Consider the following 22,963-nt stretch of genomic DNA (forward strand, 5'->3'; position numbering starts at 1 on the left):
GCTTTATTCCAATTGAATGCTACAGTTGTTACCTACAGTCCCTTACCTACACAACAACACAGCTTTTAGATCTCTCATAAAGACACGTTGAGCTCTTTTGCTGAATCAATCAATACTTAGAATTTTGAACAATCGAATAAACAAACCACTGTTAGAGGCCTATATGTGTGTGGGTGTACATACATGCATGCCTAAATGTATGTGGAAGCCTGTGTGTTTTATTCATGTTTAGATCTAAACCACTTGTCTCTGAAAATATCAGAAGACCATTGTGATTTTACTCCTGATTACACACCCCAGTTGTTTAACACGTTTGAGTATAAATGAGTTTGTCGTGTTTCACATTCAGAGGATTTTTCCCCCCTCTGAAAAGACCACCTAACCATGAACAGGGCAATGTGACAGCTGAACGTGAACCGATGGATCAGATGTTTGTTGATGAATCCAGTAAGCTTTTGTGCACAAGAGCATATTACACATGAGGATACGGTTGCTGCGTTTCTATCACTGGCTACTCGTCTTCTGCCTCAACAGTGCTTTATCTACTGGCACAGGTTTTTATTGTTTATATTTACTGGCGTCTCTTTGTGCTCTGCAGTCACAATACCAAGACGACCACATGGTTGGACCCCCGCTTGGCGAAGAAGGCAAAGCCCCCTGAGAAGTGTGAGGATGGAGGTATGTAGACTACGCTACTCAGCATGTTCACTCAAGCATACAGTCATCCCATTAACTTCTGCACATGTATTTACACAAGGGCATACCTCTGCTGTACATGCACTGAATGATCCATCACTTCACACATATTCACACAGTTAATGGAATCACCAGCCGGGGTCAAATATGAGTATAACATCCTTTTGAAATGACATGTCACTAAAGTGTAACCCTAAGCATTAGTCACGTGGCTTAATGTTTTTGGAAATCTAGGGCTAGGGTCTAGTTTAAGAAATTCCAGAGGTGCTTTTGTATCCCCAGGATGCTAATGTGGGCTTAAGTGCAAGCAGAGACAGAGTGGCCTCAGCTGAAAGAGTGGGACCCTTCCAGCCTTGTTTTAATGGATTTTTACAGGCGGTCGGAAAGCTAGTTGGTGTGTTGCTTCTGAAAAGCAACTCCAAAGCTCTCTCTTGCGTGAAGAGCTCTTTTCTCTCTCTCTCTCTCTCTCTCTCTCTCTCTCTCTCTTTTTTTCTCCTTCTGCCTGATATGTTCATCAGGGCATAACGTACATCAGCCATTCCAGCCGGCCTGCTTGTTGAAACCACAGAAATGTTCACTAAATTATTGTAGGATATTTTCATGGCTACTTTCTTATGCTAAACATCCCAGTGAAGGGGAAAAAATACACTGGTAACTACCACACCAACAAGCTCACTAGGTTACAACTCCCAGATGACTATCTGCCAAATACTGAGCCTGCTCTTCCTCTTCTTTATTCCATTTTGTAATCTTTCTGCATACTCTCTATTTGCATTTTCCACTGTGCAACTAAACTATAGCGCTCACTTTTTTTCTTGCAGAGTTACCCTATGGTTGGGAGGAAATTGACGATCCACAGTACGGAACATACTATGTTGAGTACGTTTTTTCAAGAACTTCAGCAGACATCATCACAAACAGTGCCATCATACACACACAAGCGTATTTTACCAGAGGGATCAGAGCTCGAGTGCATATTACGCTGCTTAGTGTACATTAGCAGTGGACCGGCATAAATCAATATTGTCTAAAAATAAACAAATGGATCTAGCACATGGCTCATTTTGTTTATCTTGGGTGAGGATGCTCTGAGTTATGTAACATACAGAGGGAAAGCATTTACCTGGAGAGCAGTTGAAGATTCTGATCAGGATTTTCCTATTGTTTATCAGTGGGTGGTAAAATGAAACTCTGTGGGTAACATCGTAGTGACCTGTGAACGAGCACAATGCTGATTGTGCTCTCACTGTGTTCTGCCAATGTTTTTGTGTTACTATGCATGTCAGCATGTTTACATAGAATGTAAGTTCAGTGTGTATGTGTCTATATATTGTCTGTGTGCAAAATGTGTTCACCAACCCAGCAGGAAATCAGTGAAAAACAGCCATTGTAGAAGCAGTAAAGAGAAGTGGGGAGATTTTCAACAAGAATGCATGGAAGGAGGGAGGAGGGAGGAGGGAGGGAGGGAGCTGGAGGGAGAGGTAGCAATCTGTTGTGATGAAAAGAAAATGGGAACGCTCCCGTTGTTTTATTGCTCAGACTGCAGAAGGTTCCCTCCTAGGTAGAGGTGGCATGAGAGAGAAACTCGCATGGCTTGGACAAGGAGAGTCAATGGCATATAGATGTGGCTTGTAAGCTTGTCGCTGCCAGTGCTTTAGCTTGAAATGAGCTCACTGTGAAACAATGGCTTTGGTTTGTATAGGAACAACAGGCTGTTTACCTTGATGTAAAGGAACAGGATGTTGCTTGCAGTCAGGGGGTTCATTTCCTACAATATTAAATGGCTAAAAGCCATAGCAGAGTTTCACCTCATAAACAGGAGGCAAGCTAGTCTTTATTGTATATGTGCAGCGTTTATGAATATATTTATAATGGTGCCACTGTAGCATCCCTCTATTAGCAAATCATGGTTTGTTTATAGATAAGGTGCATACATAATTAATAGCAGAAAAATGGTGCAGTATGCTCAATAAATGAGAAGTATGTGCGTGTGTGTGTGTGTGTGTGTGTGTGTGTGTGTGTGTGTGTGTGTGTGTGTGTGTGTGTGTGTGTGTGTGTGTGTGTGTGTGTGTGTGTGTGTGTGTGTGTGTGTGTGTGTGTGTGTGTGTGTGTGTGTGTGTGTGTGTGTGTGTGTGTGTGTGTGTGTGTGTGTGTGTGCGTGCGTGCGTGCGTGTTGTGTATGTGTTTATAAGTCTCTACTTCCTGCATTAAGCCTGTTTATGTTGCAGCCACATCAACCAGAAAACCCAATTTGAGAACCCAGTCCTGGAGGCAAAGAAGAAGCTGAGCCAAGAGACGGCTGCAATCCAACAAGCCACAGCAGCACCTTCTCAAGGTAGAAACGGCTCTGCAGAACATGTCACCCTTTTCTCGACTTCTTCTCTATTTGGATTGTTAGGTGGGGAAAAAAACACCTAGTATGTCATAACTGTAGAGGATTTGTATAAAGGGACATCTGCAAATGCCACATTGCAACTGTAACACATGAGACAGTGACCTTTAACAACGTCATGACATATTGCACCCTGCCTCATGGGTTTCACCTCTCTCCAAGACATGCAAATACATGTTTCATTATTGTCTGCCTGGATAAAAACAACACACCCACTTTTTTTTAAATATTCTACTTATTTTTAAATTAATACTTATTATCCTGTATTATCCGCTTATTAATTGGTATTTCACTTCTATTACTTCACCATTATGTATAATATTCCAGCACAACAGGAGCAGCTTTGCCTTTGTAAGAGACTTGATACCGTTTCACTGAGCTCATTCTATTTCTGTACTCTCTGTAAATCACTCTGGACACGAACATCAGCTAATTGTCTAAAACATAATTGTAGTTTAATTACTTTGGCTTTTGTACTGTGTGTAGGCCAGGCCTTTCACCTCAGTCAGTGTGATGTGATAAATATGTTTACTGGAAATGGAAGGCAGTAGGCGCGTCATTGGTTTATGCAAGGTCAGCCCAATGTGTCAGCCATCAAGTAGCCTCAACCATTATTAGGTTGTCAAAATGGGCCTTTTCTTCCATTGTTTGCTCATATAAGGCACGTTTTTGTCAGTGCTGCAGCGATGTTCTGTTCTTTAGATTGACAAGCCATTTTTCTTCGGCAATAAATATAATGAATTAAGTATGTTTTCATTAAAATGGATGTATAATAGATTACAGTGTAACAGTAGTAGGAGATAGACAGGCTCATAATGCTGGCAGGATTTCAGAGCGAGAGAGGGAATGCAGGGGAGGCGGCTGGCTTTTAGCAGTGCGTGTGGCAACAGCTGGTGGAACAGCACATCAGAGAGGCCAAGCATAATCAGACATCCCTCTGCTCAGGTGTGTGAGGAGTGAGGAAATCGCCACCTCGCCCCTGATTACCGATTACACAACCTAGTGAGCTGTCAGACAGTTGCTATGATGAAACCAAAGCATCATCAGTTGACGGTTACACCTCAGGCAAGAAATCAGGGTTTTATAGTATTTCAAGGTATGAGATTGTCCGGGAGTTTTATGGAAATGACAACTATTAAAAGGAAGGAATTAGACATATGATTGTGCACAGAAACCTGTTTAAACGAGCCAATCATTTGGTAAATTATTAAAACTCAACTCATTTTTATGAATAATTTATAAAATATTCTTGTTTTCTGGAGTTCAGCTTTACTTCATTATAGTATTCTCGGTTTCAGTTTTCAAAAGATTTCATTTGGCATTTTTTCTAGTGTCACTTTTATTTGAAGATGTATTATTTATGTACAGTATTCAATTTTGGCAGTTTTGGAGTTCCCTATTATATGAGGTATTTGCTGCTGCTAAACATGCGGAGAAGAGTATGCTTAGTTTTTGTCAGGTAGCCAACATGGCAGGCTTTGTGCCCACATGTTCAGTATCAGCTTTGTTCTGACTGGGTGTCGACATCATGTACTTGGTACTTTCCGTGTTAGTCAACTATTGGCCTTGCAGCAGCAATTGCTCTTAAATTCTGCTGTTCAAGGTGCATTCTCGGAAACAGCAACCATTGCTGTATTGATGTAGTAAGGGAGGGGTCCTCCCAATTATGTTGAATAATGTCACTGGAGATTTAAAATGCAATTTAGTCACACATGAGAAATCAAAAGCCATGGCCGTTTGATGCAGTGAATCTGATGGTTTTGTCCGCCTCTGGCTTTCAAAGTCTGCCCACAACATTGGCATGGAGACCTTCCTTGGACTCTCCCACACAAGTACAGGCTTGCACACGCCGTACTCATTTGCTCCATCTATTTCTTTCTCTTTCTTCTTCCACTACTTATTTTTCTTCACACACAAATGGATATTTCAGCACTCACTGGGAGGAAGCAAAAGGAAAAAAAACATTCCGTGATGAGTTTATCAAGCAATTTGAATGTGATTATGCAAATGAGCTTTTCTTGATCCATGCAACAGTATGAACATGTGGAGTCCACACTGACTGTGATAACTTACATTCACAGCCGTTCATGTCTGCAATGGATGTTTATAACTGCTGAACCATTTGATAGCATGAGAGTGCCTGCATTTAAATTCTTCACACACGCCTCAGAAAGTTACAGAGTGTTTATAAATCTGAAAGGAAAAAGTGGGAAGTAGGAAAAATGTGCAGTTGTTATTTTCCAGCCAAACTTGAAAGTTGCTGTTGTGATCTTGGAAAACTAGATATGGAAATAGGCATATAAACAGTCACCATGTGCATACAGGCAATGGAAACAGATACAGAGGAAGAAGAGGAAGATATGCACCTGTAGATTTACATACACAGAGCAGCCATATTAGGGGAGGTGTAGACTTATTGACATGGTCTTTTAAAATCCAATTTTGGCAGCAGATCTCAAAAGTCACATTGAAGTGACGAGTGTTGATTTATTCAAAGTATGAATCATAACCTTTGACACATTACCGTAAAGGGTAAGGCGGTTGATATTTATATTTTTCTTTTCTGTTAATATATTCCATGAAAATACCAAAACTTACAATAAATTGGTCCCACTAGCAAATATTTTCTGTGTAGCCAAAGCCTGATATATCCTATTCCCCAGTGCCACAGACCTCCATTGTTGTCCAGAAACACATAACTGAGCCACATTGTTGCACTGGGTGACATCTTCCATCATTTTGATATAAATGGGCACTGACATTTATATTGAGTCTATCTCACATACACTTCTCTGCTGCCAAAAATGTTCACTAGCTAACTTTTTCTTAAAACTTAAAACTGTTTCCCAGTTGTTTTAGAAGATGATTTAAAAATGAAAACCAAAATACAACGGGGAATTTCGGGGGCAAGGTACCAAAAGTACAAAAAAAAGGGGTTCACACACTCAAAATCAATTAGTTTACTCTATTTTTATTTAAATTGTCCAATACGAGCACAGGGGAGGAAATGTATAGACATTTTGTCCATGCCGTTTTTTGTCGTGTAACACTTATTTAACCCTTTTAATATCTGAAACTATATTTATTACCTTTTTTTTTTTTTTTTTAAGAATTGGGAAAGTAGACCAAAGCATTGTGGGTTTTGATTTATCAAGAGCTGTATCCTCTTTTTTTTCTTTTTTTTTTACTATGAATTACTTTTAATGTATTGTTGTAAATTCAATGGATAAAACTGGGCACTTTTCATAATGATGTACGTTTATTGTTGGCAATAAACACAGTCACGCAGATTCTGTATGATGGTTTGTTGACTGTGTTTTTTTCTTTCTGGTTGGATGGTTTTGCTGCAGTTCATTACTCTTTGAATATGCAGGAAGGGGTAGCTTGTATGATGAAGGGGTAGCTTGTATGATGATTTTTTTTGTGTCATCTAAGAGACTGACAGCCACATCACATTCTCTCAGCATACAGCACAGTCGCTGAAATGTGCATCATTTTTCACAGGCTGGCTTCACTTTAACTGTTTTTGAGCAGAAGCTATAACGCTGTCTGGGCCAGAGACCAACGGGCAGTGAGGGAAAAAATGGTGACCATGATCTAAAGTGCTGATACCACAGTAATGCCAGATAAGGAAGCTGCTCAGTTTAATTCAGTGTGACCCTGACAGTTGGTTATCTACTGTATTGCGTATGCCACAGCCGTGCTGGTGGTACATATTGATGTTGCCACTGACCTTAAGTTGTTCCTTACTCAAGTTATAAAAAGTCTACAATGACAAAACCTCTTTTTTTTCCCGGAGTCATTGCCTGCAGTATGGGGGGGGATGAGAGGACATCATGCTAAATTGGATGCAGTCAGAGGTTATGTCAGGTTGTATGTTATATCACTGTCCTGCTCTATAGTTTTGTAATAGGGGGAAGCACATTCAGTCATAACTTAAAATAAATACGCATCTAAAGCTAACATTTTTTATCATTTTATCTGTTTGTGCTGTTGTCTCAGTGGGGTTGTACGAAAAGGTCTCTGTTAAACGGGTTTATCTAGTTTAATATCTGTTGATTAGAAATGACTAATTGCTATGTTGATCCTTAGCACATTATGTGTATAATTGATGTTCAATGCAGACATGGATGGATTTTGCTGTCTTTCAAGAAGGATATGAATTCATTAATGAGTTTTTCTGTGTTTGATGTGGAGCACAGTTTGAGATCTGAGTTTTGTTTGATAAGACCCGTCATTCACTCAGTCTCTCTACACCTCCCCCACCACACTGATCTTTACACACATAACCATTTTACATGTGCTCACACGTACACTTTGCCCACAGGTAAGGGAGGTGTGTCTATCTTCACTGCGGACCCCAGCCAGTTGAATGGTGAGATGTACCACACAGCGCTGAAGAAGAGCTCCCAGGGATTTGGGTTCACCATCATCGGAGGTGACCGCACAGATGAGTTTCTGCAAGTGAAAAACGTGCTCAGTGATGGCCCTGCTGCCCACGACAACAAGATGGCGTCTGGTAAGCAAAAATCCTACAGATGTACTCTTTCTAGAAATTGCATTCTTAATCAAATAAATACTGAAGTCTCATTTAGCAGGGTAGCAGATTTATGAATTTATAACTGCAAATTGCTGCTATATTACAGAAAACTCTTTTGCAGTCAACATAGTATACCAACTGTTCTACCATGATGCACCTGGAGATAATAATTTTACCTCTGTGGCGTTCACTTAACCTGATACTGTCCCATGAGTTCAACGAGGCAATAACAACAACTCCAGCACTGTCAAGGGCATCGTTTTATTGCAGACAGACTGATTATAGTGGGTGTGAAGCCATCTAACATCTTTGTTGTTTAGTTTCTGATCTTGCCATTGCCTTGCGGCTGTCTACATAAACCAACAGCTGTGAGCTCTGTGTGTGTGTGTGTGTGTGTGTGTGTGTGTGTGTGTGTGTGTGTGTGTGTGTGTGTGTGTGTGTGTGTGTGTGTGTGTGTGTGTGTGTATGTGTGTATGTGTGTATGTGTGTATGTGTGTGTGTGTGTGTGTGTTGGTTACAATAGTACGATGTGACAGAAAACTACACCCGGCTCCCCTCCACATAGTTGTGTCTGAGAGTGCTGTTCAGATCTGTTCAACAATGAAGCGAGTGAAGGAGGGACAGGAATAAAGTAGGAAATGAATGGTAGACTGACGATAAAAGGAATGGGAAGAGGTACAGGGAACTGCCACTATGAAAATATGAGAGAGCAGTGAAGAGGAAAGGAACATTTTAGAGGAAGGATCCATTTGACAAAGGAAGGAGTTAAGTGCTTTGCAATGAATTGTAGAGACGTGTCACGTCTAGATTAAATACCAGGGGACAAACTCACCTTGTCACTTGCTTTCTTTTCTCACCCTGTGTTTTAGGTGATGTGATTGTCGAGATTAACGGGATGTGTGTGCTGGGGAAAACCCATCCAGAGGTGGTGCAGATGTTCCAGTCCATCCCCATTAACCAGTATGTGGATATGGTTCTTTGTCATGGCTACCCGCTTCCACCAGACGTGGATCTAGAAAGCGATGACCCTCTCCCGCCTCCTCCTCCCCCACCGGCTACCCAGCCCCAGCAGGCTTTGCATGGTGGAGAGGTGGTGACAGCCGTGCCCCTCATCAATGGACAGCCACTGCTTGTGAAAGGTGATGTCCTCCACGGCTCCTCCCAGGAGCTCCATTATGTCACTACAGATGCCAGCGGCCGACCGGTAGTTGCAGCCATGCCCAATGGGAGGCAGGGGGAGAGGGGAGAGGTGGCCTCAGGGATGCTGCAGCCAGAGCTGGTAAGCGTGCCATTGGTTAAAGGACCTGGAGGATTTGGGTTTGCCATTGCCGACTGCCCGCTGGGCCAGAAGGTGAAGATGATCCTGGATGCACAGTGGTGCCGTGGCCTTCAGAAAGGAGATGTCATTAAAGAGATCAACAGGCAAAATGTCCAAACGTTGAGCCATGCTCAAGTGGTGGATATTCTTAAAGACCTACCAGTGGGCAGTGAGGTCAACGTGCTAGTGCTACGAGGAGGTAAGACAACGTAACAACAAGGAAATGCATCTCTGTTTTTGTATTGTATGTCTGCCTGGGTGCATGTGTTTGTCCATGTTCTGTATATCCTCATCCTGTCAGTATATTCTATCCACCCACCATTATTCTCATGCTTTAATGTTATCTATGTGTGATGTAATTTGCTTTTACTGTCAATGCAACTTCAACAGCGCCCATGAGAGGTGAGGTCAGCCTGCTGACACTTACAGGAGGTGTGGTGGTGTTCTGGGTGGTTTGGGGGTATTGACTGACCACACACTGTTGTTCTGTAGAAGCCTGAGTGATGCCACTGTGTCTGCGGTCTGCATAAGGTCATCACAGTAGAGACTGCTGCCTTTTTCAGCTGAATAGATCCACCTGCACCCCATATGCTGTAGCATACGATGATCAGACTTGATCTGGTTGAGCCCTATTTCTCTTTTTCTCACATGTATATAAGGGATCATTTCTTGAGCAAATCTGCCTGTGTGCCTCCTCTCAACCCGCCTCTGTTTATGACGACTCCCATTGAGGCATAATGCAGTCTGTTACAAGTCTGAGAGCGAGAATTACATAAGTGTGGGGATGTGCTTGATTCCCAGGGAGAGAGGGAGGAGGGTAGGCACCCTTCAAATGTCTCCTACATCCATCTCCAGCTGCCCCAGGGATTCACTGCGCAAGTCGATGAACCCTGGATTGGCTTTGATCATCAGCAGAGCGCTGGGAATCTGTGCATGCCTCTATATCCATAGCCCCTTAAAGAGCCATGGCTAAGTGGCTATAGAGGAAAGGTCCCCAGGGGCCCCCTCCCCATAGCCGCACCCTAAATCTAATTTCTACTCTCCCAAACACCCACACTACTCACTCCCACTGCTGTGCCACCATCACCATGTCCTATACCATTGACGCCCTGCATGACCCCACAGTCAATGCAGCGCTGGGCTCAGCTTCACCCAGCCTGCCCAACTGAAGAACTAATGCCAGCTTTAACCCTCATTAGACAATCGCCTTTAGCTTGGAAGGGGATCCCTCTACGTGTGTGTGTGTATGTGTGTGTGAGTGTTGGTCATTAGTAGTGAGCAGACAAAGAGCAAAGCATAGAAACGGGATGGAAGGAAAAGAGTGGGTGTGTTTCAGGTGTGTGCATTTGTCTTATTTCATGACTTTGATGACTCTTATGTTGAATTGGACATTTCGCAGTGAAGCGAAAAAAGCCGCTGCATCTCCCCTTTTAGATCAGACTCCATTAAACCCTCATCAGGCCAAGTGTTGGTCCAGCCCCACAGGGCTGTAGGCTCCAGAGGAGTGTTTGTTAATCCAGTTAATGCAGGGCATTGAGGGGAAGGGAGGAGGGGGCTGTAAGAGATGATCTGTAGGGAACAATCTGAGCGCTTGAGATGGAACGTGTGGGTGTACTGTACAGCGAGCGGAGAGAGGAAAGGGAATTATCGGTCATTGAATTATATGCATGAATCTCTGATGCTCTCACCCGCTTCCTTAGCCCTGCAGTGGGCTTGAACCATGTAGACTGCACTCCAGCACATGTACTACCTTTATATTCCCTATCTATCTTTAACCACACATGGATGTATATTCCCTAATGAAGCATTCTTTAGTGAGTTTAGAGCAACTCTCTGGTTTATTTTTATGCTCAGTGCTGCTGTTTCTCAGTCAGAGAGGCAGTGCCATCTGGTGGGCAGTGGTTCAGTAGTTGTTGTTGCTCCAAATCATACATCTGTGTTTCTTACCATTTTCTTGTTATCTGTGTCTCTCCATAGGTCAAACATCTCCTGTCAAGAGTCTAAAGCCTGTGAGTAAAAATATATCTTTCCCCTTTTACTAACTATCGTCTCCCCTTGAGGAATTATCCCTCAATTTCATTTCAAAGCTTTTTGTCCTTCAGCTTAACCAGTAAGCCTCTGTTGCATCGAATTAAATAAATTTGAATATTGATTATGTTTCTGGGCGCCTCCTTTTGTTTGCTCTGAAAAACGGTTTTAATTACTTCCTTTCAGTATTCATATTCTTAGGGCTATTGTCAGGGGATTGCAATGGTAATGAAGCATGGATGAGCTTTTTTAGATATCATGGTATTAATACAACAATTTTAGATAAAGAAGTTGCCCTTTCTGGCTCAAAAGGGCCTGTCACAGCCACGGGGAAATCTGTAGTTTTTTTTCTGAGGATTTTAAATTACATTCAAATCTCATTGCTTAGCCCTCAAAACAATAGGATGATTGTAAAGTGCAAACAGCCTATGCTTTTTTCTTTTTTTTTAAAGAGAGTGAGTGAAGTGACCTTTATTGCATTTGGTGATCTATCGCCATTCGATGCTCAGCCACTTGTCTGGGATAATGAGCTGCAGATACTATCAATAAAATGTGTGATGTCCATCATATGGAAATACCAAAGGATCTGTGATCTAATGAATCTAATGAAAAAACAAGCACTAAAATTGTAATAATATGGTATCTTCTTTTATGATAATGATCCTTGAAGCAAAGTGGTGTTTACAGCCAATGTAATCTTTACAGAGACAGGAAATGACAGCCAGTACAGAGACTTTGGACGATATTGGCGATGCAGCCCCCCAGGCTCTTGCTTACCACTCCAACACAAGCACCCTGCGCTCCGTTGACTCCCCTAAACGAGACGCCACAGAGATGTACCTGAAGTCCAAAGCCCTGCTGGAGAGTAGACGTAAGTGTTGACCAAAAGACTTCATCCAGTGCAGCTTGAAATGTTGATCTCTTTACACAATAGTGACAGAGTACTACTCCTCCACAGAGCCTCACACCAAAGACATAGATGTTTTCTTAAAGAGAGACATTGAGACGGGCTTTGGCTTCCGTGTTCTGGGAGGAGAAGGTCCACAACAGCCAGTAAGTATATCTAAAACTGTCATATAACATTGGGCAGCAGGAGGCACTGTGGGTTGTCTATCAATCAGAAGGTTGTTGGTTCAATCCCTGGCTCCTCCAGTCCATGTGTCGAAGTGTCCTTGGGCTTTTGAACCCCAAATAGCTGAGTGTGTTTGTGTGTGAATGGGTGATGGAGCATTAGAAACATCAGAAAGCATTTTGGCTAAAAAAGCACTACATCGCTCCTGATGCAACCTCTTCCATCAGTGTATAAATGTGTGTGTGAATGGGGTGTTGACATGTGTTGTAAAGCACTTTGAGTGGCCAATAGACTAGAAAAGTGTCATATAAATTAAGTCCATCTAACATTTACCTTAAATGACAATTTGTGTAGTTCTTTGAAAACTAAAAACTGTTTAAATCTTTATTATGAAAAGATTGTATTGCAATGGCTAATAGACATTGGACCTAGTGGTGTGAACTGACAATTAATTTTTCCGGGTTTCGTAAAAAGGTTTTCTAAGCTTTAATAATGATTATAATTTCTGCTTCTTCAATGGGTAGTTCTCCATTATACTGACTCTCTATTAGAATGTCTTTCCCCAGGTGTACATTGGGGCCATTGTGCCCAACGGAGCTGCAGAGAAAGATGGTCGTCTGAGAGCAGGAGATGAGCTCATTGGCATCGACGGTGTGATGGTCAAGGGTCGTTCACACAAGCAGGTGCTGGATCTGATGACCAACGCTGCCCGTAATGGTCAAGTTATGTTGACTGTGCGCAGGAAGGTCATCTACAGAGGTGAGCAACAAACAGGACAACACTACATGTTACCTCTTTGAATGTTTTATTTGCTAGTACTGTTAATAATGATAGTCTTTATTATCAATAAATGGAAATATATAAGCCTACAGTGTGCCTAGATCATTAAAACTTGCTCTAAACAATCAATGCTTTCTTTACAAAAAGCCTGTGGTGCACAGCATGTGATGCATTTTAGATTTTTATAGAAACAACAGCACAAATAGATGTATGTGTCAAAAATAGATGATTAACTGTGTTGAAGTGTTTGGCATGCTGGTATAGCTGACCAAGAAAAGGAGCAAAATATCACGCTTTATCAGTTGATTAATGTCAGAAATATGTCAGAAGTGATACTACAGTTATTTAAATGATCTGGAGAATCAAGACTTTGATTATGACTTCAGTTAATAGAGGCTTTGCACTGAATGTTTGTGTAGTTGTCCCTCCACCAACATCTGGCACTGGTAGCCATTTGCAACGACTCTCATCTTTCATGTTCTATTGATCCTTCGTCCCCACTGTGACTTTGTTTATAAAATCCCGTAACAAGACACCACCGTATTACTTTTATATGAATATTTCTCATACATGAACTCCACACTGTTCTGTAAAAATCCTCAGAAATGAACACACATACACAAACAAAAGTACACTAACATCTATCCCCTTTCATATCAGACGCAACTGACGAAGAGATTCAGGAAATGGCTCCAGTGTTGGTAAACGGTTCTCCCAAGCTACCTCGCCTACCGATGCCCAGTGCTCTGGACCACGAGTCTTTTGATATCACACTCCACCGCAAGGACACTGAGGGCTTTGGCTTCGTCATCCTCACCTCTAAGAGCAAACCCCCATATGGAGGTGAGCGTCAAATATGTCAGTACCAGAACTATTATTTATATAACTAATTTTAAAGTTGAATTAACAATACAGAATACAGATGTATTGATGGGATTTTGGTCATATACAGTCTAGAATATATATTTACTTCTGAATGTTATATGCATTCAACAGACTCAAAGTACATTGGAACTATTTGTACTATACTACAAATGGATGGGACCATAATAATGTTTTATAAACATGCTGTGATAATTATAAACAAATATTAAAAAGAAGACATTTTGGTTGTAAGACTTCATAAGAATGAGCAAAAAAATGCAGCAGTATACACACATCAATGACAATAGAAGAAAGACTTATCGACTTTATTGCTGTCGTGGCAAGATATAATTCTGTGAAATATAGCATGCAGCCATCAGGAATAAACTAAACTAACACTCATACAGCCAGTAAGCATCACTAAAGAGACTCACCATGTTTCCTGTTAGCTACTGTGTATTTAGTGAAATTACTGTTTCTCCTTTATTGTAGCAAAGCAAAGGTATTGAGACCATGGTCACTGCCTTTTGTGTTGGCTTTCTAGGTGTATTTCAAGGTTTTCACTATGGTCAATACATCTGGGGTCTTAATGTCTCATTTCTCCTTATATATGCCTTTTCAGTTATCCCGCACAAAATTGGCCGAATCATCGATGGCAGTCCCACCGACCGCTGTGGCCTGCTGCATGTTGGAGATCGTATCTCAGCGGTCAACGGACGCTCCATCATTGAGCTCTCTCACAATGACATTGTTCAGCTCATCAAGGATGCCGGCAATGTTGTCACCCTCACTGTGGTTCCTGAGGATGGTGAGTTTTCTTTGTGCCCAAATGTACCTTTGTTAAAGTTTGTAGGTCTCATTATGAAATTGATTAATCGAATTTTAAACTTTCTTGTCTGCAAGGGGGGGATTGGTTGATTAGTTAATCTGCTGATGAATTTAGTAGTCTATTCATAATTCTTATAATTTTGCAGGCTGAATTTTCTTCAAGTAAAAAAAAATGAATTGACAAACTTTTTTATTTGAAATGAATGTGTAAATTGTTGTGGAGGGATTATATATGTGGGTGTTTTAATGTCATAAGATCATACATTTATTAAATGTATTTCAGAATACAAGGGCCCTCCATCTGGAGCCAGTTCAGCTAAACAGAGTCCAGCTCTTCAACACAGAGCAATGGGGCAACGATCTGCACTACAGGATGAGCGGTAAGGATCCGCTGGCATGAAAGAAAGTTGGTAGTAAAGAGGGGAAAAGGTCCTTGAAACAGCTTCTGCATAGTTGATTTTAAGCACACTCTCAAGAAAAAAGTAGTGCAGGACTTTTGCTGTGCCTGTACCGTATACAATTTTGATAGAAGATACCATTTTTTGCAGTCAATTTTGGACTACCAACATTAAATTTGTACTTTAATAGTACAAAATGTACACCAAGTTACCAGAATGTCCCTGACAAAATGTCACATTGAGAAAATGATTGTTCTACCTTTTTAATGTTTTTTTCTCCATAAATCCCCCCTGTCTGTGCCCCTTTTACTGCTCCTCCTCTCCCTTTTGACCTGATGGATGGTTTAGACAGTGCACACAGGAAATGCAACTGAAATCTCCTCTCAAGTTGAAAACAAATCATAACACAGTGTGGTTATGGTGGTAAAATGATGGTGCTGCCAGCCTTGACAAATCATTATTCAACAAACACCCTCTGTAATTAAACTCAACATGAAATAATGAGAGCAAAAAGCTATTGGAAATTGCTCTGGTGTAATAAACATAAATGTATATAATATGATAAAATGCACATTATGAAACATACTCTATACAGTGCCATGCAGCACAAAAAAATCCATACATAAAAAATGCATCCCTCATCCATTTAACATCATGTAGTACATTAGGTTTTATGTTTTGTTTGGTGGCTTCTTCAGATTTTTGCCTGCAGCATGCTGTATACAACATATATTACTGAAGGAACACATCTGTTGTTTGTCGTAGTTATAACCTCGATTTGGAGGAGAAAATAGATGGAGTCAACTGGTCTGACCACAAAACTCTTCCTCTAAGTGAACAGGGAACGCTGTGTGTGACAGGACCGAACCAGGTAAGAATTTATTTTATTCCTTCCTCTATATGTTGTCTCAGCAACAATCTGAAGGTTAAAGCTGCTTAAGGTATAACATGCAATCTTTATGAGAATTAAAATCATTATGAGAAATATTCAAAGCAAATACCATTTCTTGTGTGCTTCCTTATGTCATCAAATGCAACTCAGTGAGTCCATGCATTCATTAAAGTTTCAAATAATGTAATTTAAAGTGCAATAGACAAACAGCAAAGACATTCAGAGAAGAGCAGTTATTGTTAATGACATCTAAAATCAATAGAAAATTGTCTCATCAGAATCTGATAAGACATTACTGTTAATAACTTCAGGCTAAAGAACAGGCACATTTCATAAACAGGAAATTGCTTCATCTTCAGTCAAAAGAAAACTCTGCATCTTCAACAAAAGTTTTATTCCAGGAATTATTCATCAAGACCTGCTTATGTATTTGTGTGTATGTTGCTGCATGTCTTTATCTGTCTTCATGCATATGAGTGTAGAAATGACCCAGTATTATCTCTCAATGCTGTGCAGGGTTGTCTGACGGTGGAGTTAGAGAGGGGTCCCAGGGGCTTTGGCTTTAGTTTGCGAGGTGGAACCGAGTACAACATGGGTCTGTACATCCTGAGGCTGGCTGAGGACGGACCTGCTCAGCTGGACGGAAGAATCCATGTGAGTGCTCCTTTTATTATACAACATGAATTGTTCTACCTAAAATCATGCCATAGTCACCTGACAGCAGATAGGTAATCTTTGTCTAGATAGAAAATGTTTTATCGTATTTTTACCCTACCTGTAGAAAATGTTGGTTTCCACTGTAGCTGGAAGATACCAACTCAAAAAGTCTATAACACTGAAAGTGCCCCCTAGAGGCTGCAGTATTCATTACACCACGTGACTTGTAGAGTTATTCATTGTGCTTTTTTAAGAATCTTAGTAGTAGTGGGGCAAAACATTTTAAATGTAAGATTTGCCCTCAGAGGAAGCTAGAAGAAGGGTCATTTAAATTTGAGCATATCTTGTGTGTATAGTTGAGCTGTAGGGAAGCTCATGGAACTGCCTGAAGTAGAAATGTTGGCATGATGGTGGGGCTACAGGAAAGGTCACCAAGTTAATATGGAGTCATTCTCCCTGGATTGTGAATATTTACACCAAATGTCATGGCCATTTCGCCTGTAATTGCTGTGATTTTTTTGGACAGTTTGCAGCAGTTTCGGATAAACAAACGAACTGCCAACAGAAAGAAATCATCAGCTTCACTCACAGTTTCTCAATTGAACAAAAGTTGATGCACTCTTGGGATACATCTTAACTCATTTAGTATACTCAACATAGTTAGATACAGTTTATAAGCCATATAAGTGCAGTCAATTTACCTTTTACCATTTTGTATGCTATTATGCAAACCATTACATTACTGAAATCTAATTTTGAACATTTATTAGTTAATAAAGGATAGAGGAAAATCAGAGAAAATATCATTTTTGTTGCTGTTCACTCAATGCATCGGAGAATAAACTAATTGAATTGTGTTTCAACAACTGCCAGTTACAGTGTTGAGGGTGTTATTGGCTGTTGATGTTGTCATCTGTAACGAGTCTGACTTTTTTTAGTTTTCATTTAGCAAAGTAATACAAGCTCTTTACACAGCAAATAGGGAAGATGTAGTGGAGCAGTGATTTTGGAGATGGTGTTTTTGTTTTGTATTTTGTTGTTATTTATTGTATATTATACGTTTTGACTGTATTTGTTTCTTACCTACATCCTCAACTGTCCTTGAGTGTTTTTCATTATGTGTGTTACTTGGCTGCTGTAACACTGCAGTCTCTCATCTTATCTACCCATCTATCTATCTGTCTGTCAGCAAGTGTCTTTGATTAAGACACGGACCATATCCAGGAAGGTGACACTGTAACTGACCTTGCACTCATTGTCTCTATGGAGGGGTTTCAGCAAAAATAGAATTTCCCCATGGGGATGAAATTATCACATTATTATGATGATAGGATGAGAGGGGAGACAGTGCAGAGAGGGATAGAAGAAGAATAGAACCTCCTAGCGGGAATCAATCATAGGCTTGCCAGACTGTGATCTCTGGGCATGACTTTGCATATCCAAGGGTGGAGAGGAATGTCAACACTGATTAGAGCCTAACAGACTGACATGTTTACATGCTTTATCCTGAGTTATTTTGTCATCTCCAATAATAGAGGGTACCTCTAGGGTATTACAAGGCTGTGTATGTGTGGCATAAAATTTAGATTCTTTGATTATGCATGTTTGTGTGTAAGTACACAGCATCTGTGTGTGTGTGTGTGTGTGTGTGTGTGTGTGTGTGTGTGTGTGTGTGTGTGTGTGTGTGTGTGTGTGTGTGTGTGTGTGTGTGTGTGTGTGTGTGTGTGTGTGTGTGTGTGTGTGTGTGTGTGTGTGTGTGTGTGTGTGTGTGTGTGTACATAGCACATTATAGCTTTGAAAGGTAGATTTCTGTTTAATAATTGCATTTTCTGTATTACTGACAGGTTGGAGATGAGATAGTGGAGATTAATGGGGAGCCAGCTCGCGGCATCTCTCATACGCGTGCCATTGAGCTGATCCAGGCTGGAGGAAACAAAGTGGTACTGCTGCTGAGACCTGGGGCGGGCCTGGCTCAAGATGGCAGTAAGTGCTGTGTACAAACAATTGACAGTAACAATAGATGATAGGTTCAACATGCAGTATGGAGTTCAATTCAAGTTATTTCTCAGTGCTCAAATTAAAAGATAAGTCTAGCGATATTGTACATTTTTCTTACTTTAAACAACCCCATGACAAGACCAAAACCAACACTGAATTTTCTATTAACAAGTATTTTGTGTATATATAAAGGCTAATACCATAGACCTCCTTTGCTGTCCAAAAACTGTTAAAGGGGAATATTTGGGGGATTTTCTGTTATGTCAACACTGATTAGAGCCTGCTGATTAGAGCCTGATTAGAGCCTGCAAGTCAAAAGAATGCTCCGTTTGCAATGTTTCCTCTATTTTCTCCTCTTGATGACATCAGATTGTTTGTGCATGCCCAACATACATCAATGAGCTACATTGTTGTTCTGGGTGACATGTTCCTTCATTACAATAAACATGGCAACTGTAGTTCATTGTGAGTCTCATATACAGTATCCTGCTGCTGTAATCACTCACTAGTGCAGCAAATATGCAGCTAAAATATTATAGAAGAAATGTACTATTTAGTCCTGTTATTAGATATATTTTTTAAAAACTATGAGTGTCAAGGGAATTATCTAACTTATTTAATTAAATGTTCTTGAAAAACTTTTAAAGAAAAACATCTTTTGTAGAAACGAATGTGATCGTCGCTCAATGCCACAGACAGATTAAGAGAGTTGGGAAGTGTTTTTATTGGATTTATTTGCAATATGAAAAATATAGAATATTTTATCTTTTAAAATCGACTTACTCTATTGTGACAGATAGTATGCAATGACATTTACAAACTGGGTCAAGGCTAGGGTAAAGTCTTTCAGCACGTCATGTTTGATTAATGTTTGCAATAAAGAATTGTTAGGGATTGGATGTATATAAAGGGGAACACTGACAGTACTTGTAATGATAATGACTCTGTCCCTTTTTAATAGATGAAGACTATTTTGTCATGCCATAATAGATGAATGTTCTTTTATTATTGAGTCTTTTATTTATTCATTTAATCTATAACCATCTGCTTCTTTTTCGATCTTCTTCTCTTGCCCCTGATGCAGGTAGTACAGCTTCTTCTACTGTGTGCTACTACACTGAGCACCAACACTAACATCTTCACTGCTTTTACTGGCCTCTTCTCTTTTACCTTGGTAATTCCTCTCTTTCTCACATGCCTTTCTCCTATTAACCTTTGCAAACCATCTATTTTTCCTTACTCATTCAAAATCTCAGTCTTTTCTGTGAAATATCTAATATTAATGTTTGCACATGGTATCTCTGCGTAAACTGTGTGCATAATTTTACAGGTCAACATGATCAAAAACCCATTTCACCCGCGAGCTATTCCGGAGGTGTGTTATTCTCTGACACATCAACCCCGTCCTCTCCATATCCCACCGGGGCTTCCATCTATGTTTCCTGTCCCTCCTCCAGCAAACTGAAACATTCCCGCAGCTGGAGCACCTTATCCCCACAAGACCTCAAGCCCGGCAGCAGCAGGGCTTTAAGCTCAGTGGAGGAAAGTGGTGAGTGGGCAGGCAAGAAAGTAGAAAGGCTCTCTCCAGCTACCCTCGAGCATATCACCTTCTACAAGAGGACCAGGCCCGCAAAAGACTCCAGAGAGCTAAGCAGTCCAAAGAATACAGGGGAGACATTTCCTAAAGCCAAAGAGCAGAGTCCCAAAAAGACTGACAGCCAGGCACAGGAAGCAACACTGAGCAAGAACATGATGTCTCAGATCCGGACAAAAACACAATCCCTAAGCCCCAGGAACTCTCCTCAAGCTGGACAGCAAGTGGCTTCCCCCCTGCAGCGTGTCGAGCATCAGCAAGACCGTCAGAGGAGATTAAAGGACTCTTCCAGTAGAGAGAGCTTGAATCATGAAATGAAAAACAGCAAAGGGGCGAATCTTGAGATCAGAAGAGGCACACAAGGAAGGGAAATGGAAGGGTTAGGGGGAAGGACCAGGCCTGGCCATGAGAAGGAAAGTTTTAAAAAGCGAGCGGTGGGGGAGTCTCACCACCACAGGACATCTCCTCATACAACCAGAGAGAACGAGAAAGGCACTGGTAAAGACTCAGGGCAGAGAGATGCTAATGGCAAGAGCAAACCTGCAGAAAACAGGAATACAAGCAAAGAAACTATCAACAGAAGAGAAAAACTGTCATCTTTTAAAGACATGTTAAGAAGAAAAAGCTCTGTAGTTTCTCCAAGAGAGGCAAAAGGAAACGAAGACACATTTTTCTACTCCAAAGAAGATATTATTAAGGGAGACTCTGTGGCCTCTATAAACAGTGTTCCAGGGACCCCGCAGAGCCCAAAGGGACCTATTAGTCCCGGCCCTTGGAAAACGCCCAGCTCAGCCAAAATCCTCTCCCAGGCAGAGGTCCTTCGTGACCCTTTGTGATAGAATATTGAATCGGCCAGACTTGAGTTGTGCCATAGAATATTTAACAGTACTCTCAGTGGATTGTTTTTCTGAGTTCTTCCATAAAACAGAGAAGTGCAACATGGTGCCACTTTTATTACCTTTGGACCATGTCCAGATATGTCTTTTTTGGGAGACCTGTGAAATTACATGTGGCATGTAGCAGCTCCCCTCTGTCTTGTCCGCTGCTTCAGCATCTTTGATGTGGGACTTAAGCATGTGCGGCATGCTCGGGGCTTCACCAGACAAGACATTTTGAAATGTGAATATGTGCCAATCCTGGGAGCCTTCTGTGGAACAACTACCAACAGCGCTTCACCCATTACAATGCAATGACCCATATGCAAAGAAAGGAGAAAGGCCTCGCCTCTCGCCTGTAGTATACATCAAGTGTGACTGTCATCTATGGTTTAATTTTGCTCTCGGCCTCATTGTGGGATATTTTGTCTTTTTCTTAAAAGTTTGCTCAACTGCATGCAGTCGATCCTTCTGTTTGTTTTACTGCACGTGTTCTGCACATCACTGAGGATGATCCTGTTTCTTGTTTATAATTCTCATTCTGAACACCAGACGGATTTCAAATAAAATGCAGCAAGCGTTCACTTTACCGGGGACTCTAAACTGTTCTATGGTTCTAGACATGACTTTCCACCATACAAACAGTACAATTTAAAAAGACCAGAAACTTGTGGTTTGAGATCTTGTTTACCATGTGTATGATAACCAACCAGTGTGTAATTTATTGAGATAATAGATGAGTCTATGTATATGTAGCTGTACCAAGCCATTCCACATTTTGATATAGACTTTAACAGTTTGTCCCATGTTATTTGAGCTTACACCAACCTTCCAATGTACTTCAGTGGTAGGAATTACCATGGATCTTTGTAGTTCATGAAATGTATAGCTAACATGCAAACCGCTGTACCAAATGTTCGCAATCGCTCAAAACGTGTCTCATTGTGAAATATAAAATATATATATATATTTGAATGTGTCATGTTTTGCAGATTCTAACTTTAAAATATCTATTGAATTCCATTGCACTGCATCTGCCCTTGTAGCATAACAGAATGACCATGAGTTGTATTTAATTTGTGATGTTGACTTGCTACCAATGCATTGCCATTATATTTTATTATTATTTTGTAATTTCTTTTTTTTCTAAAAGATTCACTGTTTAAGGCCAAAATGGCAATTTATACAATACTGTGCACATTCTGAGTCATGTCCCTGGTGATTTTACCTTTAACTATTGAGAGAAGAAAAATGGGCTTTTAAACATACATATTTGTCAGTCCTGCTGTGTGATTATGTGCCAGGGTAGCTTGAAGGATAATGGAGCCTAGAAAGTAACGTGGTGGTTTACTGAGATATTGAACATTCTGCAGATGTAAGGCAGGTATACAGAGATCCCACCTTCTTACATTTAAAAGGGTAGCTGAAATGATGGATTTAAGATAAACAATTGGTGTCAGCAGAGCAGTCTTTGAAAATGAGAAGTACTCAAATTTCAATATTACTTTGCAACATTTTTGAAGCTTCTGCTGTAAAAACGCAAATTAAACACAGTCAGCATACCTGCCTTTACAACTGACTATGAGATGTGAGATTAAAACATATTCAGATAAGCTCAGGGAACAAAGTATTGTAGCAAATGTGTGATAAAGTCAATTTCAGTGGCAGTGAAACAGTGTTTAAGGTCTGTAATTGACTGTGATGAGAGTGTGTGATTGTATAATGGAGTTTTCAGGTTAAAATCACTAGAGGATGCACTATGAGCCAATCAGTGGTAGGTTTTTGTGCAATAGTTTGGTTGGTTGAATGAGTAAATCCAACCCTGAGCGTCAGGTAGCCGACAGGCAGTTTACTCTGGTCCAGAGTCAGATAATGCCGTTTTTATTGTATGTCCCCAGCACTGTTGTACTCCTTTATGCTTTTTTTTTTTTTTTTTGCTTTTGTTTTGTTTTGTTTTTTTACCATTTTGTATCTCATCTCTGTATCATACTGTGGCCTTGCATCGCTTCATTAGAAAAACAATCCTTGTGG

General features: G+C 40.7%; 1 protein-coding gene across 1 annotated transcript in view; it reads left to right on the forward strand.

Annotated features, from left to right (window-relative positions):
• LOC133977674 (membrane-associated guanylate kinase, WW and PDZ domain-containing protein 3) overlaps positions 1 to 19,597 on the forward strand; it is a 121,206-nt gene extending 101,609 nt beyond the window's left edge. Inside the window, 17 exon segments of the mRNA XM_062415918.1 lie at positions 599 to 678; positions 1,518 to 1,575; positions 1,906 to 1,998; positions 2,925 to 3,031; positions 7,416 to 7,607; positions 8,498 to 9,145; positions 10,924 to 10,955; positions 11,680 to 11,845; positions 11,933 to 12,027; positions 12,613 to 12,805; positions 13,487 to 13,669; positions 14,313 to 14,498; positions 14,802 to 14,898; positions 15,682 to 15,787; positions 16,325 to 16,462; positions 18,310 to 18,448; positions 19,548 to 19,597. Coding sequence (XP_062271902.1) covers positions 599 to 678; positions 1,518 to 1,575; positions 1,906 to 1,998; positions 2,925 to 3,031; positions 7,416 to 7,607; positions 8,498 to 9,145; positions 10,924 to 10,955; positions 11,680 to 11,845; positions 11,933 to 12,027; positions 12,613 to 12,805; positions 13,487 to 13,669; positions 14,313 to 14,498; positions 14,802 to 14,898; positions 15,682 to 15,787; positions 16,325 to 16,462; positions 18,310 to 18,448; positions 19,548 to 19,597 — 2,563 coding nt within the window.
• Positions 19,598 to 22,963: the final 3,366 nt, after the last annotated feature.

This window comes from Scomber scombrus, chromosome 3 (assembly GCF_963691925.1).
Source record: "Scomber scombrus chromosome 3, fScoSco1.1, whole genome shotgun sequence".
In the NCBI taxonomy this organism is placed as follows: Eukaryota; Metazoa; Chordata; class Actinopteri; order Scombriformes; family Scombridae; genus Scomber; species Scomber scombrus.